The sequence below is a fragment of the Apis dorsata genome, unplaced genomic scaffold (assembly GCF_000469605.1).
Source record: "Apis dorsata unplaced genomic scaffold, Apis dorsata 1.3 scaffold_683, whole genome shotgun sequence".
Taxonomy (NCBI): Eukaryota; Metazoa; Arthropoda; class Insecta; order Hymenoptera; family Apidae; genus Apis; species Apis dorsata.
In genome coordinates this window covers 2,278,148-2,293,586 of record NW_006263864.1, presented here as the reverse complement: position 1 = coordinate 2,293,586, position 15,439 = coordinate 2,278,148, and the positions used below count along the sequence as shown (strand labels likewise).

Genomic DNA, 15,439 nt, shown 5'->3' with positions numbered 1-15,439 from the left:
AAAAAAAAAAAAAAAAAAAAAAAAAAAAAAAAAAAAAAAAAAAAGAGAAAGAATATGAAGTGTTTTGTTCAAATGATTTACAAAATAGCTGAAATTTTGATCGTTATTCTTCGATTTCGCTTATTATCGTCAAAGGAAGATACTTAATATTATAATTTGCCTAAAAGACAATTTTGGTTCCTTAAACCTGGATGAAGCTTCTTGTAAGATTTCGAAGATATAGGAGCGCTTTTCGAAGCTCGATATATGCGAATGATAACGACACGACTTGGAGCAACTTTGCTATAACACCCAATAGATGTTCTTGAAATTTATTGGAATTTAACGCTCTATTATAATTTTTATTGCTATTATTTGATTGGATTTTGGAAATTCACCGAGCCTTAATATTCTTGTACTGTTATTATAGCACCACAAATATATTCACAACGACTATCCCACGACTTTCGAGCAAAGCAAGAAAGTGATGGGATAGTCGTTGTTGGTCTTAAAAGTTAACTGTTAATTATAAGAGATTGATTTTTGGAATCGTCGAGTGAAAACGAATTATTATAACGAATAATAATACTGTCGAGCGTTAAATTAAACTTGGAAAGTTGCTACGAGTTGAAAAAACAAAGTCGAGAAAAGAAAGATATAAGAAAAAATTCAATCAAGAACAGTCTCAAGGAAAAATTATCTTCAATAAAAAAAAAAAAAATTAAGAAAATAAATAGCAAAAAAAAAAAAGGCAAATTTCTAGAAATTAATTTTAAAAAATTATTATATATAAATATATACACACACTTTTATTACAAAGCTTATTCGAAGATCAAGTTTTTTTCTTTTTTTTTCTTTTTGTTACTACGTATCGGTATTTATGACAATTCGAACTGGATAAAACGCCTAAACTTTTAAACTACACTGCATATACTCGATATCTTTTTTCTTATATTTTTCTATTCTTTCCTTTTTCTTTCTTCCTCCAATTACCTTCTTATGGCAAATACAAATTATTTTATTCGTTTGCGCTTTGTAAGTAACCGTTGTAACTTAGTAACTCTCAGTTCAAGGAATTATTTAAAAGCTTTTTAAGTAACAATATATTTTTTTTTTTTTTTTTATATCGCCACAAGCTAAATATGTTCGATAATTTTAATACATTCGAATAGAGCAGGCTAAAACATTTACTGGCCCATTTTTTCTATTTTTCATAATATCGTGCAATTGGAGTTTTTTTAATACAGTGAGCGAAATATTTGTTCCACTATTTCGCGGATTAATGGTCGATTAACTTAGGCTGAGACAATCTAAAGTGATAACCTTTTTTTTTTTTTTTATATTGTTGTTTATAGATTTTTATCATAGGTGTCGTCCAGTAAGTACGGAACGTGTAGATATATATATATGTATATATACGCGTGTCTAGGAGGATAAAAAACCGAATGAAAAAAAATAAATCTTGTGTTTCAAAATTTCAATTTGTATTAATATTATTTTCAAGACCTAGAAATTTAATTAGGAATGTAAGGAAAAGATGTAAGGAAGTTAGAAAGAAAAAAGCGCATTCGTAAAATACAAAGAGAAATGAATAAAGAGGGTGTGTGTTCTAAATGCTTATCAAGAAAAGAAAAAGGAAAAATGACTGGAACCAAATGAAAAAAAAAAAAAAAAAAATTAATTAAAAAAATATAATAATAGAAAATATCTTAAAATACTTTATGACAGAAAAGTAATAATTTCAATGCAATGTTCTAACGCAAGATTATTATAACGAAGCGATTTAATCATTGAAAAGCAATTATAACTAAATAAATGAAATAATAATAATAATAATAAAAATACAATTTTCAGGAAATATAATTAATGAAATGAATGAAAGAACTGGAACACCAGAAGGCCCGAAAACCGATTTCTGTTTCTGCCATTACTACTACTACTATTACTACTGCTGCTGCTGCTGCTGTTTATCCTTAGCATGTTCTTTGCCGGCTGCATAATTAATTTTCTATCTTGTTTGCGATACAAGAATTTTAAAGAATTTTAAAAATTGATCTCTCTTCACCGTAAATCCCTCTTGTTTTCAAATAGTTCACAGCTTTGCGTAGTGGTGTAAAGATTCAGAACGTTTTTCGGGATTATTATAATGTTAGTTATTGGTTCTTTGTTTTGTAAATGAGAACCCCCCTCCTCAAAGAAGAGGGGGCTTTAAAGGATATTTTGGTAGGATGCAGTCAGGTCTCGAAAATTACTTTTCTTCAAAATGACTCGAGTAGCGAAAAATTGTTAAAATTTTGTAACAAAAGAAATGTTTTACACACACCGAACGTACATGCGATTATTTTCCGATAGACACACGCTTTTTTTTTTTTACCGGAAATTCCTTCCTAAAAATCACAGTTTAACAGGCTTTCGCCATTTTCTTTTTTTTCCTTTTTTTTTTTCTTTTCTTTTTTTTTTGTTTTTTTTTTAACTTTTTTCTTTTTAATTCACGAAAGGATTTCTGTTCCGTTTAACAAACGATGCCAAATATCTTGTAATATTCAAAGGACGACTTTTCTTCTCATTTAAATCCGAAAAATGGATCGTGTCACAAGTATCATCAGTCTTTTTTTTTTTTTTTTTTTTTTTCCTCTCTCTCTTTGTTTACAGAAAGAACCGAGAAAGTATGAGGTGTGTGTCAGAGCACCCCCCTTAAATGGGGGCGCCGCTCTCGGACTAAAAAATTCGGCTTTGCTTTAAAACTTTCGGATCTCTCTTTTCGTTATATATAATAATCTCTATATAAAAATAAATGCTTCTCGAATCATCAACGATAGAAAACGATTCAATACGAAATATTCTATATGTACAAAAATGCAAGTACGCAATCTCTCTCTCTTTCTCTCCCTCTCTTCCTCTCTGTATACAATATGCAGCAGCACTGGAGATTTAAAATTTGGTCTTTTGCTACATTGCTCAAAAGAAAGAAAGCGAAGGTTTCATATATCACTATACAGATCTTTTTCTATTTTTAACTTTCAAAGCTCACCGGATTTTGGGATCATATAAGAATCACCCAAAAAAGTACGGTTGGCTTTTTCTTTATTTATATCTTCCTTCTTTTTTCTCTCCTTTTCACAACCTTTTTTAAATTGAAATTGCTAATCACAAGATAATATTTGTTTCTAAAATAAAAAAAAGTTTCACGGCAATTCTGCTTGTTTTTGCTCAATAGTAAAAAATCATTCCACCTACTTGCACGTTTTGCTTGTCTTTTCTGCGAAATAGAAAAAAAAAAAGAGAAACGATGTTACAATAGGCTTGTTTTGTCAGCTACATCTTTCCGGTTTGCTCGTCACAACGGTTACTTCCATATAGAATCAACGCAAGAAAACGCATGTCACATGAAAAGATATATATTAAAAAAAAAAAGAGGAAATAAGCGAAACTTTGCAACCGGTAGAAAATAGAAAGACAGATTACTTTTCTACATTTTTTTTCTAATATGTATTCATATTTTTTAAACGCCAACGAGCCTCGTGGCTCGTCTATTTTGCATGGATAACTCGAATTTACCGGAAGAACGGATTTTTTTTATACTTTTCACTGTTTTACTTTTTTTTGTCAAATACTTATTAAAGTGATTATACAGAAGATTTTAGAAACGGTTGTGCGTATTGTAGCTAATAGCTGACTGCAAATTTATATCCAATAACTGGACATTTAGAGATCTTTCAGAGAAGGAAATTTGTTATTTCGAAATATAGACACAGACTGCCTAATGTGTTAATTCTAAACGTAGGTTTTCAATAGCAGGCGAAGACGAACTTCGTTTGCTTAAAGCGGCGTTAATTCAAAAGAATTAGCCTTTCCCTGAATCGGTGTGAAAAAGCTTGATATTTGAAATTTTCGCAATAAATGATGATTTAATAGAATCAATGGTATACAAGATGCGAGGCCAGAATTGGATGTGGAATGGATGTGTTTTCTCAACGGTCGTTCAGATCTTTCTTATTGCCTCTTTGAAATATCATATTCATTACACGTAACATCGTGCTCCAATAAAAGATATCCTCTGCTCGATCTTTAAACTTCAGGTCTGTCTAAATTGTTCTACTCTGATACTCCACAGGTAATACTGGACGTTCAACAATTCTCACCGGAAGAAATTACGGTGAAGACGGTCGGTAATAATGTTATTGTCGAAGCAAAACACGAGGAGAGACAAGACGAGCACGGATTTGTCAGCCGACAATTCATACGGAGATACGTCTTGCCTCCATCTCACGACGTGATCAACATTACCTCGAGTCTATCTTCAGATGGTGTTTTAACTATCACGGCACCCAAAAAGGTAAAAAGATGGAGAGAAGAGCTCGGTGGTGAGTCCCGAGCAAAGGACTCACCCGATGCTGCTCGATAAACGTTAGGAAAGTGATCCCTTTTTTTTTTTTTTTTTCGAGCCTTTTTATGTTCCTTTTTTCTTTTACTTCCTGTTCTATTTTGATTCCATTTATTTTTCCGTTCTCAATTCCAAAGTTCCATATGTTCTTGTGGTAGAGTATTCGTTTTGACAAGATGGAGCCGACGATTTATTCGACTTCAAACTACGAATCTGCTCTAAACTATAAAAAAACTTCACGTTAGGTTAAACATTTTCTCATAGATGAAGTACATTCGTGAATGTATCAGAGTATTTATCAACTTTAACTTGACAACTCTTAAAAGAGCAACAAACTCTTAAACTTGTCAAAATATAATATATAATATATAAATATATATATAATCGATAAAAAAAAAAAGAATATACAAAAGTAAATTAAAGTTAGTTAAAATCGATAAAGTTTGAAAAACCGAATGTTCTTCATCGAAATATTTTAAGATCGGTATTTTACGATTCAAGTACGATTTAGTATTGAATAGACTTAAACTTATAAAATACACTTAATATATATATTTATTGTGTGTATTGTTGATAAAAAAAAATAATGAATAAATTAAAGTATTGATTGATAAAATCAATCGATATATTCTTACATATCTTATAAAAGTACTTTGAATTTTATCTAATTTTATATATTTTAAAATGCAATTTTTATTTTAAACATATTTATTCTTTCCGATTGATATTCTGATTGATTTCATAACCTTACTATCTCTTATCAACAATAACAAATTGACTGAAGTGATGCTATCAATCAATTTTTAAAAAAAAATTTAAATTTCACCAATCAAATGTTTCAAATTTTTTTTTATTATATATATACTTTATGATAATGTTTTAAGCATAATAATGATATTTCAAATTTAATAATTAAGTAGCAACACTGAAAATTCTAAAGTTAATTTTTTGATTTTATATTAATATTAAGATTCTAGATAATATAAAAATATTTTAATTCACTTACCTATGCATATAACTCGAAGTGCTTTTCTTAAATACTTCAAATGTGTGAAGAAATTTCGAACTCTCTAATCAGATTATGGTTGCGTACGGATTGTTCAAGCACCGACCCCGCAGGGTGCACTATAAAAAATAAACATAAAAAATCTCAATCAATTTTATAACTTGAATTATAATTTAAGAATCTAATTTATTATACTATCTTATTTTTAGGGAGAAACACCTAATGGAGACGAACGAATCATTGAAATCGTGAAAACTGGAGAACCAGCAGGTAAATCGATCAAAGTAGAAACGACTACAGAAGAAAAATAATATGTATTATCTCCGAAATTTATTAATCGAATCTTTATTTAATTTAAATATGATGCTTATTATTGTTAATATTTCATATTTCCGTAATTTAAAGTAATATTTTATACGATATTAAAAATGATAAAAAGTTTAAACAATATTATAATAAATTGTTGTATTGTATTATAATATTATTATAAATAATATAAAAAATTTTGTAATTCAAAAAGTATATTTTTTTTAATTACATAAATCATTCAATGTTCAACATTATCACACCTTTTGTTTTTATATATTTATAATTCACTAAATTCAATGATAATTGAAATTAACATAAATATCACATCAATTTATTTTTATTAATCTAAAACATAAGTAAAAATACAGAAGCGAAAATTTAAAAAAAAAAACAAAAAATTATAAAAAATTAAAATTATTTAAAAGTTAAAAATACTCACGGTAAACTGTCGCGCTCCGCACCGAATCCGTCTCGTCTACATTTTCACGTCGTATTGTCAGCAGCCTCGTGGACCACGTAAAAGAAGTAGAGGTATATTCACTGGTTAGTGGGTCTTCGGGTGTTCACTGCGTCCGAACTGAACGAAAGTTTGTTTACGAATGCGCCGAGGCAAGCCGGCCGGCTCTCTTATATAGGCATGCGGCGTCGCAGTGCTGAAAGTTCGAGAACTTGTACCGGCACCCGGCATCTAATGCGCATTATCTTTCAACTTGTAATTTCAATACTTTTTCCATCATATATATGACAATCATTAATATTATTGTATTCCTTGTGTTATGAATTATTATTTAATGATATAATCATTACGATTTACCATATTTTTTCGAAAATAATAAGCAAAAACCAAGTATTGATCGACAAAGCAACGAGATTTCTGGCACATTCTCCCACCTAGCCCCACTATAACCTAACTCACACAATTATATGTTTTCTCTTATGATATACATAGTATAGTTGTGTTGGTTGAACTATGTTTACGAAAACAAGGAACGACTAACCTCATGTTATTTGACTGTTTGTTTTCATCGTTACGTCAGGAGAAAAGGCTATATTTTAGAAATATATAATTCTCAAAATTAAGGAATATCTAAAATCGCTTTTAATTAATAATATAAATTTTTATGTTATTTCTAGAATATATGTTTATACCATATTCGTTATACGTTAATTATTATTTTGATAATATAAATATGAAATTTTAAGAAACATTTCTTCTTTTGCTGATTTATCTGATCTCTGAATAAAAATATTATATTTTTTACTGAATTTAATAATTAGATTGTATTTTCACAGATATGAGAGTGATTATTATGCTAAAAAACATAGGTATGTTTTTTTTAAGTTATTAATTAAAATTAATTAAATATTAAATTGCGACGCAATTTCATAAAAAAATATTTTATTATACATATTTTTGAAACTGCGTAATTATTCTGAACATATGTTTGCTAGGAACTAATTCTGTCGATACTAAAACAAAGCATAAAGATAAAATAAAAAAGTTTTTTTGTTTTAAAATAATAATTTGAAGAAATGACTACAAAAATTAGTATATGTGATAGTAGATAATATCGTGTTTGTAAATACATATGTGTAATATGTCATAGATCAATATTTCGAGTTATTACAATTGATGACGATAAAAAAAGTAATGTAATCATAGGCGAATTATACAATAATTTTATCGTATTTATTTAATCATATATTATCGATCTTCCAAATTCAATGTTTCTCATCTTTATGCAAACAACACGTATTATTGCGCAATACAGGTTTTGCGCGACAGCTGTAGCTCTATCGATTTTCCAAGCGCGTCTTCCTACCTAGATGCATTATATCTCATATGAAAGACGCGTAATTGATACAAGTTTATTCATGAGAATAAGAATTGCGACTAAGAATTTTTTATGGTAAAAAACCTTTATATATTTTTCAAAATATATAATACATTTGTAATATAATGAATATTAATCTTATTTTATAGATATAATTTAGAGAGAGAAACTACTGATCAGTTTCGATGTAGAAATGAGAGTACATATATAAATATAACGATGAGCAGATGTTCGCAATAGATTCACATACAATTCAAAAATGATAAAAATAGAAATGGAATGTCAATTGATGCATTCAGCTGGACACAGATTATGTATCTATTAATGTTTTTAATATAATTCTTTAGATTCACTAGTGCGTAATATTCTGAAACGATATAGTTTCATAGCAACATAACATGTATCAAATGGTACTTACTGCGTATTCTAACTTAATGATGTCATTTATGCAAATAATAGGTTATAACTATATTTAGAAATTAACGATATCTTTATATATATCAATGCATTATGATGTTTATAATCTTATAAATCAGGATTTACTTTTTTAAATTATTACTTATTGATTAAATATAATATAAAAATTTCTATATTTTAACTCTATAGAACAACTTAATAAAATTCACTCAATCATATTTTTTGAAAAAATCAACAACTAAAATTCTTGTTGAATATAATACATTTTAAACTTCGAAGTAAGTATTAATAATAACAGATTAAACTATATTTTTGAATTCATTTTTTTCATTTTTTAAATTAATTATATGATTACTATTCTTTTTAAAATTCAATTAATTGAAATGTCGAAAGCAAATATAGAAAATAATTTTTCTTGATAAAACCATTAGTAACAAAGGCATATGAAAAAGAAAGAATGAAAAAAAAGAGAATGATGATTTTCAAAAAATTTGTTAATTGAATGTTTAATTTACAAAAATATATAATAATACATTTAATATATAATATATAAATAATTTATAAATAATTTACCGTTAAATTAAAAAACCGATGATTTTGATTAAATGCAAATAAAAAGCAAGAATAACTTGGCATTTAAATTCGAAAATTCATATAAAATAGAATTACTATGAAATTAAAGCAAAAGCAAGCATATTTAAATAAATAGACTGGACATACTAATTTATTTTTTTATTATTTATGATAATGATCTTGGCGATATTATTTATTTATAAATTTATATAAATTTAAAACTATTTTTATTTTATTGTTATCATATGCATTTATTGTTAGGCATTGAATTAATTTATTCAATATTATATATTAAATCATCACATATATAAACATAATCATATATACAATATACACAGCAAATATATACACACATACATAATCATATGGATATACACATACATATTGATACATACACCTAAATTTTTCTAAAATAATAAAAAAAAGAACATTGTAAGTAAAGTAATAAAAGTGAACATTCAAAAGCTTAATTCATATTCAAATTGCATATAAAAATAATATTATTGTTATTAAAACTAAAAATAATTTTTAAATCGTTTATATGTATATAATTATATGTATTTTTTTTATTAATTGATTAAAAACATAATTGATTAAAAAAAAATCATATAATTAATAACTTTTTTACAATATTTATTTATACATAAAATATTTATATTACAATGGTTTACAAAGTCTCCAAAGTGTAACTGGATGTCTATTTGATAATAATTCTAATTCTTTTATTCCTAATGGACTTATGTTTCTGATCCATTTTCGATCTTTATAATATTCCAAAATAGTTTTAAATTCTTCTTTTGAATAATTTTCGACATGAATAGGAAGAAAGGGATCTAAATGTTCAAATCCTTTTTTACCAAGTAAATATTTTGGATAATCAGAATCTTTTCTATCCTATGAATAAAAATATAAAAGAATTATCATAGTTTTATATAATAGTGTTATAAATTATATTATATCAATTGTTATATACTTTATTTGCTCTTTTATCTACTGTTAATATTGCAGCACCATTACACCAATCGTAATTTACAATATTGTAGAATGCAGATGTTATTGATATCTTCTCAGGTGGCACATATTTATGATTTTCATCACATACATGTGTAATTGTAGAAGTAAATGCATTAAAACCATCTATAATAACTAATGTTTTACATTTTCCTGCTGTACTAGCTAATTTCAGTTCATCCAATAAAGCATTAACAACACCACAAGCAAATTTAGTTCTTTCTATTCCAAATTTAATAAGATTAGAAAGTGTTTCTCCACATTTTGTAACTTCTTTTTGAGACCATGTATATTCTTTAGTAGTTTTTAGCTATTTAAATTAATTAAATTAATTTTTTTAATTATATATATTTTATTATATATTATTATATATAATAATAAAATAAATTTCAATTGTTACTTACATTATATTGTGATAATGATGTTTCATTTAAATAGTTTAAATATTTTAACCATGCTGCTGATAGTTGAGGTAAATCTAATTTACCTGGTATCAAAGGAGATTCAGAAACTTCTCTTGCATATCGAAACCAATTACGAACTAAAAAATACAAACAACAATACTATTAACAATTATATATCTTTTCTTCATAAATAATTTACTTTTGAATATAATTGACATCATACCCCATGGCAAATAAACTACAATAAAATGTTTTACAAGACCATAATGAATTAAATGTAATAATGTTGTTGTTTTTCCTACTCCTTCTTTACCATCTAATAATAGTGAAAGAACAATATATAGATAAATTATACATTTTATTTTACAATTAATTAAATAAATATCTAAATGAAAATTAATATCATGAATTTTAAAGGATACATAAAACATATTTATTTATAGATTTTGTATAATCTGTTTGTTCTAAGTATGATATAAGTTCAATTGCAGGTTTTCTAACTAAAATGCCAAATTCTCTAAAAATTGTTGCTTGCTTTTTTAATTCAATTGTCATATCTTTCATCAATAATGATGTAATATCTGAAGGTAATGTATAAATCTTATTTAAACAACTTTCATCATGTTCTACAGGATTTAATTCTGTGCGAAATGATAAAAGATTTATATCTTGTACATCTTTTGTTGCCGCTGTTATTATTGTTCGTCGAGCATTTTTAATACACATTTTACCAAATAAAGAACCTAAAATTTTAGTAAAAAACACATACTACATAATTAAAATATTGATAAATATATATATATATATATTTATAATATAATATAATATGTATTTTATTATAAATATATATATATATATTTATAATAAATATATAAAAAAAAAGACATTGATATAATTTTTATCAATCAAATCAAATTATTATTATATATAAGTAGACAAACATACAAGTATATGACAGCATGTTGTTTAAAATATTTTAATTAGTAATAATACTTTTCTCTATAAATAATTACAAATTTTTAAGTATTTATTTACCGCTAATACAATTGTAAATAACCATATTTATTGTTGGACTGTTCGAATATCTTCCAACAAGTTATTTGATAAGTTCAAAATGTTCCTATGAAAATTAATAATACATAATAATTTTATGTTTTACATAAAATTTTTATACATATTTATTATTCTTATTTAGTTATATTATAAATAATTTATTTGTGAAAAAAAATTTTTATTTTTTCTTTCAATAAAAAATATTACTAAATGTTTAATTTTAGGAACATATCTGAAGTAATCAGATTGTCGATCACTCTACAAGAATATATACAATCGTATAACAATAATTCTAGCAAGTTGTCTAAAATAAATATATATACATATCAATAAATCAAAAATGAATTTAGAATTATTAGGTAAATATTTAGCAAAATCTATTTTAAAATTTAATTATATAAATTTTTTAATATTCATAAAATTTTTTTATAGAATCATTCGGTCAGAATTATCCAGAGGTAAAATATTTTTAGAAATATAATATATTTATATTTGTTAATTCTGAATCTTACAGATAATATTTGTAATCATTAGGAATTTGATGGTACATTAGATTGTATATCATTAGCAGTTACTTGTACCTTTAATAAAAGAGGAACTCTTCTTGCTGTTGGATGTAATGATGGTAGAATCGTTATTTGGGATTTTTTAACTCGTGGTGTTGCTAAAATCATTAGTGCACATGTACATCCTGTATGTTCATTGAGGTAAATGATTTGAAAGAATTTATTATTAATAAAATATTTTATTTATTTCATCATTGTTTTTTTTTAATTAGTTGGTCTAGAAATGGACACAAATTATTAAGTGCATCTACAGATAATAATGTTTGCATATGGGATGTCTTATCTGGAGAATGTGACCAAAAATATAGATTTCCATCTCCCATATTAAAAGTTCAATTTCATCCAAGAAATCTTAATAAATTTTTAGTATGTCCAATGAGACATGCAGCAGTAATGGTTGATGTTGAGGGTACACATAGAGTTATACCTCTGGATGATGATGTATGCAATAAATTTAATGTTATTATTTTGTATTTTTTATTATAATTTATTTTTTAATATAAATTTTTTACTTTTAATGATCTTTTTAGAGTGATTTGAATATAGTGGCATCTTTTGATCGTCGAGGAGATTACGTTTACACTGGAAATGCTCGTGGCAGAATTTTAGTTCTTGATGCAGAATCATTAACTGTGAAAGCTTCTTATAAAATATCACAAGGCACAGCTAGTAATACAGCAGTAAAAAGTATTGAATTTGCTAGACGTGGTTCTTGTTTCCTAGTAAATACATCGGATAGAGTAATTCGTGTGTATGATAGTACTGAAGTATTAGCTTGTGGAAAAGATGGTGAACCTGAACCAATACAAAAATTGCAAGATTTAGTAAATAAAACTATGTGGAAAAAATGCTGTTTTTCTGGAGATGGAGAATATGTTTGTGCTGGATCTGCAAGGCAGCATGCTTTATATGTATGGGAAAAAAGTATTGGGAATTTAGTAAAAATTTTACATGGTACTAAGGGAGAATTATTACTTGATGTTGTTGTAAGTTATTTTGATTTTTAATAAAATAATTTGTTTTAATTTTTTATATTTATAATATTTTAATAAATAAGATATAATATTATTACAAAAATTTATAATGATACAGTGGCATCCAGTAAGGCCAATTATTGCATCTATATCATCTGGTGTTGTTTCTATTTGGGCACAAAATCAAGTTGAAAATTGGTCTGCATTTGCTCCAGATTTTAAGGAATTGGATGAAAATGTTGAATATGAAGAAAGAGAAAGTGAATTTGATTTGAGTGATGAAGATAAATCAGTGGTACAAGGTGAAGAAGCACAAGATGAGGAGATAGAAGTAGATGTTGCATCTATAGATAGAGTGGCAGCTTTTTGCAGTTCTGATGAAGAAATGGAAGATATTGGTTCATTACAATTTTTACCAATATCACCAGATGTAGAAGATTCAGAAGATAATCAAACAACAATGCATGAACCACCTATGAAGAAACATCGCTCTCATGACATTCACTTGCAAGGTGCACCAGTAGATGGTAATATATTATTATAATTGATAATAAATTTATTAAATTTTTCAACAATATTTTTATTTTTAGAAACTCATCCATTATTAAATAAAGGAAAAGATAAACCAACAACTAAAAAAGGAAGACCAAGATTAGAACATAGAAAAGGAAAATAATTTAGAATATTTTTTGTTTTCTTTAATATAAAAAAATATTTTATAATGTACAACATAATTAAAAGTACTTTAAATATATTATCAAATATGATAATATTTTATAGACATAATATGCTATAAAATGTATTACTTCCTATGGAATGGATCTTATGTATTGTTTAATCTTATATGTTTTTATATTGAAAACTTATTGGATTAAATGTTAAAATAAATTTTCAATTTTATGAGTATCTATATATTAAATATAAATTTGAATTTAATATAAATGGTTTTCTGATTTATTTATTATATTATCATGTAAATTATTTCATTAGATTTTACTATGATTTTATTATTTAGAATAATTGTTATTGATATTTTACACTCATTCTAATAATAGCAATACTACCAATATTCCTAAAAGTATAAGTTGAAATGCACTTAACCTGTATTTTACTATCAAATTATTTTAAGAGAAAATTAATTGATCGATAAATATTTTATCTTATCTTATGTAGCAATTTCTGAAAGCGCAATCAAAATTGCGCAGTATTTATATTAACTTGCAACTTTAAGTATATTAAATTTCGTTTGCAATGTTAATTTCGAGGTTATTGGCACAAGTTCATAAGAAATTATTTCATGTTCAGAATAAAACAAAAAGAGGTGTACAATCTGTTAAAGATATAATCTTGAGTATCGGAATTATTATTATTAGTGGATTTCTTATTATTTGGTTATCCGTGTTTCTTTATACAGCATTTTATTATGCCTATGTACCAAGTATTTCATATGTACGACCAGTACATTTGCAATTTAAGTAAGTTTCATTTTTCACTTGTGCATATTATCTCTATCTTCTTTTATATATTATTTACACATATATTTTAAGTATAAAGTTTGATTATATAGTTTTTTTATGTTATAGATCATGTAATGAACAAAAAGGAATTTGTAGTTTTCCATATGCATATGTGCAATTAACAAATAAACAACAACTTTTAATGGTCGGTCAGCCATATAAAGTTAATTTGCATTTAGAAATGCCAGAATCACCAGCCAATAAAGAACTTGGTAATTTCTGAGTCTTTTGCAATCAAAATATAAAATAACATTTAACAATAAAAATCATTTTTAGGTATGTTCATGGTTTGTGCTCAATTACGCAGCAGAGATGGTTTCCTTGTAGAACATTCATGTAGATCTACCATGTTACATTATCGTAGTACCTTATTACATGCACTTACAACATTTACATTTTCACCTATGATGATTTTTGGCACTACAGAAGAAAAACAAAATATAGTTCTTGAATTATTTGATAATTTTGAAGAAGACCAAAGTCATCCAGTTACAATCATTTATATTGAAATACAATCAAGACATATTGAATTTTATTCTGCAAGCATTATGATAAATGCTCATTTATCGGGTCTACGTTATTTAATGTTTCATTGGCCAATTTTATCTGCTATTCTTGGTGTTAGTACAAATTTGTTTTTCATAGCAATTGTATGTACTTTTTCCTATTTTCATTTTACAATTTATGATGATTCTGGAGATGATGGTTTCAATTACGAAGAAGATAAAAATGAAGAAGAAAAACAGGAATATAAGAAAGAATTGAACATAGAAGAAAAGGAAAAACATAAAGCTACAAATGATCGTAAGTTATAATAGTTATAATGGATAATATTTCTTTCAATGAAATTAATATATAAAATTATCATTAAATTAATTTATTTTTTAAAGATTCATCAGACTCATCATCATCAGAAGATCCTTTTATATTGCCACATCTTATAAAGTCTGAAGAAGAATCTCATTCTTCTCACATTGAATTAATAAAAAATTAATTTATATATTTCATAATATGAAATATTTTAGAATTAATAACATGTACAAATGTAGAATATTAGAATATTATATGAATGTGAGTAAATATATATTATAAACATATTTATTTTTCTATATTTAAATACTTTATTAATTTTTTTTTATTCTTTTGATATAATACAAATTATATTAAATTATATATGGAAATACCTGTAATAAAATACTCACATACAAATCTTTTTCTTTTTTTTTTGAGAATTATGAATTTTTTCGTATATTATTTTTTTGCCATTTTATATATCATAACATTGAGTATGTTTTTATTTTAATTGGTATTGTTTTAAATCTTAAAATTTTTATTATTTACAATAAAAAGAAAGATTGTAAAAACATATATTATTTATAATTTCAAATAAAATTACAATAAATAAATTATA

General features: G+C 25.4%; 4 protein-coding genes and 2 long non-coding RNA genes across 8 annotated transcripts in view; 3 read left to right on the top strand and 3 right to left on the bottom strand.

Moving 5' to 3' along the window:
- The window catches only part of LOC102670824 (protein lethal(2)essential for life-like), an 11,464-nt gene extending 5,532 nt beyond the window's left edge, over positions 1-5,932 (top strand). The window contains exons 2-3 of the mRNA XM_006622408.2: positions 4,094-4,315; positions 5,579-5,932. Of these exons, the coding sequence (XP_006622471.1) occupies positions 4,094-4,315; positions 5,579-5,680 (324 nt within the window). The 3' untranslated portion in view covers positions 5,681-5,932. The remainder of the gene's footprint in view (positions 1-4,093; positions 4,316-5,578) is intronic.
- LOC116186433 overlaps positions 1-7,898 on the bottom strand; it is a 13,797-nt gene extending 5,899 nt beyond the window's left edge. The window contains exon 1 of the long non-coding RNA XR_004151422.1: positions 7,888-7,898. This is a non-coding gene — a long non-coding RNA (uncharacterized LOC116186433). The remainder of the gene's footprint in view (positions 1-7,887) is intronic.
- LOC116186432 lies at positions 840-6,556 on the bottom strand. Its single transcript, XR_004151421.1, has 3 exons — positions 6,118-6,556; positions 5,370-5,488; positions 840-4,586 (listed from the first exon to the last, which is right to left on the bottom strand). It is a non-coding gene; the product is annotated as an uncharacterized LOC116186432 (long non-coding RNA).
- Positions 7,899-9,123: 1,225 nt separating the features above from the next.
- On the bottom strand, positions 9,124-11,089 carry LOC102670955 (28S ribosomal protein S29, mitochondrial). 2 transcript variants are annotated; one of them, XM_006622409.2, is made up of 6 exons: positions 10,954-11,089; positions 10,341-10,661; positions 10,142-10,234; positions 9,919-10,055; positions 9,477-9,824; positions 9,124-9,397 (listed from the first exon to the last, which is right to left on the bottom strand). In XM_006622409.2, exons 1-6 carry the CDS (start codon positions 10,976-10,978, stop codon positions 9,161-9,163), a joined length of 1,161 nt encoding a protein of 386 aa, XP_006622472.1. In that variant the 5' UTR covers positions 10,979-11,089; the 3' UTR covers positions 9,124-9,160. The 2 variants fall into 2 exon arrangements, with proteins under 2 accessions (XP_006622472.1, XP_006622474.1); XM_006622411.2 differs by having other exon boundaries at positions 10,864-11,030.
- Positions 11,090-11,210: 121 nt separating this feature from the next.
- On the top strand, positions 11,211-13,421 carry LOC102671283 (retinoblastoma-binding protein 5 homolog). Of its 2 annotated transcripts, none has more exons than XM_006622413.2 (7): positions 11,211-11,330; positions 11,404-11,429; positions 11,506-11,678; positions 11,750-11,978; positions 12,068-12,523; positions 12,630-13,023; positions 13,102-13,406. In XM_006622413.2, exons 1-7 carry the CDS (start codon positions 11,312-11,314, stop codon positions 13,185-13,187), a joined length of 1,383 nt encoding a protein of 460 aa, XP_006622476.1. In that variant the 5' UTR covers positions 11,211-11,311; the 3' UTR covers positions 13,188-13,406. The 2 variants fall into 2 exon arrangements, with proteins under 2 accessions (XP_006622476.1, XP_006622475.1); XM_006622412.2 differs by having other exon boundaries at positions 11,212-11,330; positions 12,630-13,038; positions 13,102-13,421.
- Positions 13,422-13,563: 142 nt separating this feature from the next.
- Positions 13,564-15,237, top strand: LOC102671502 (seipin). Its single transcript, XM_006622414.2, has 4 exons — positions 13,564-13,986; positions 14,095-14,240; positions 14,305-14,832; positions 14,919-15,237. The coding sequence occupies exons 1-4, from the start codon at positions 13,763-13,765 to the stop codon at positions 15,020-15,022; spliced, it is 1,002 nt and encodes a 333-aa protein (XP_006622477.1). The 5' UTR covers positions 13,564-13,762; the 3' UTR covers positions 15,023-15,237.
- Positions 15,238-15,439: the final 202 nt, after the last annotated feature.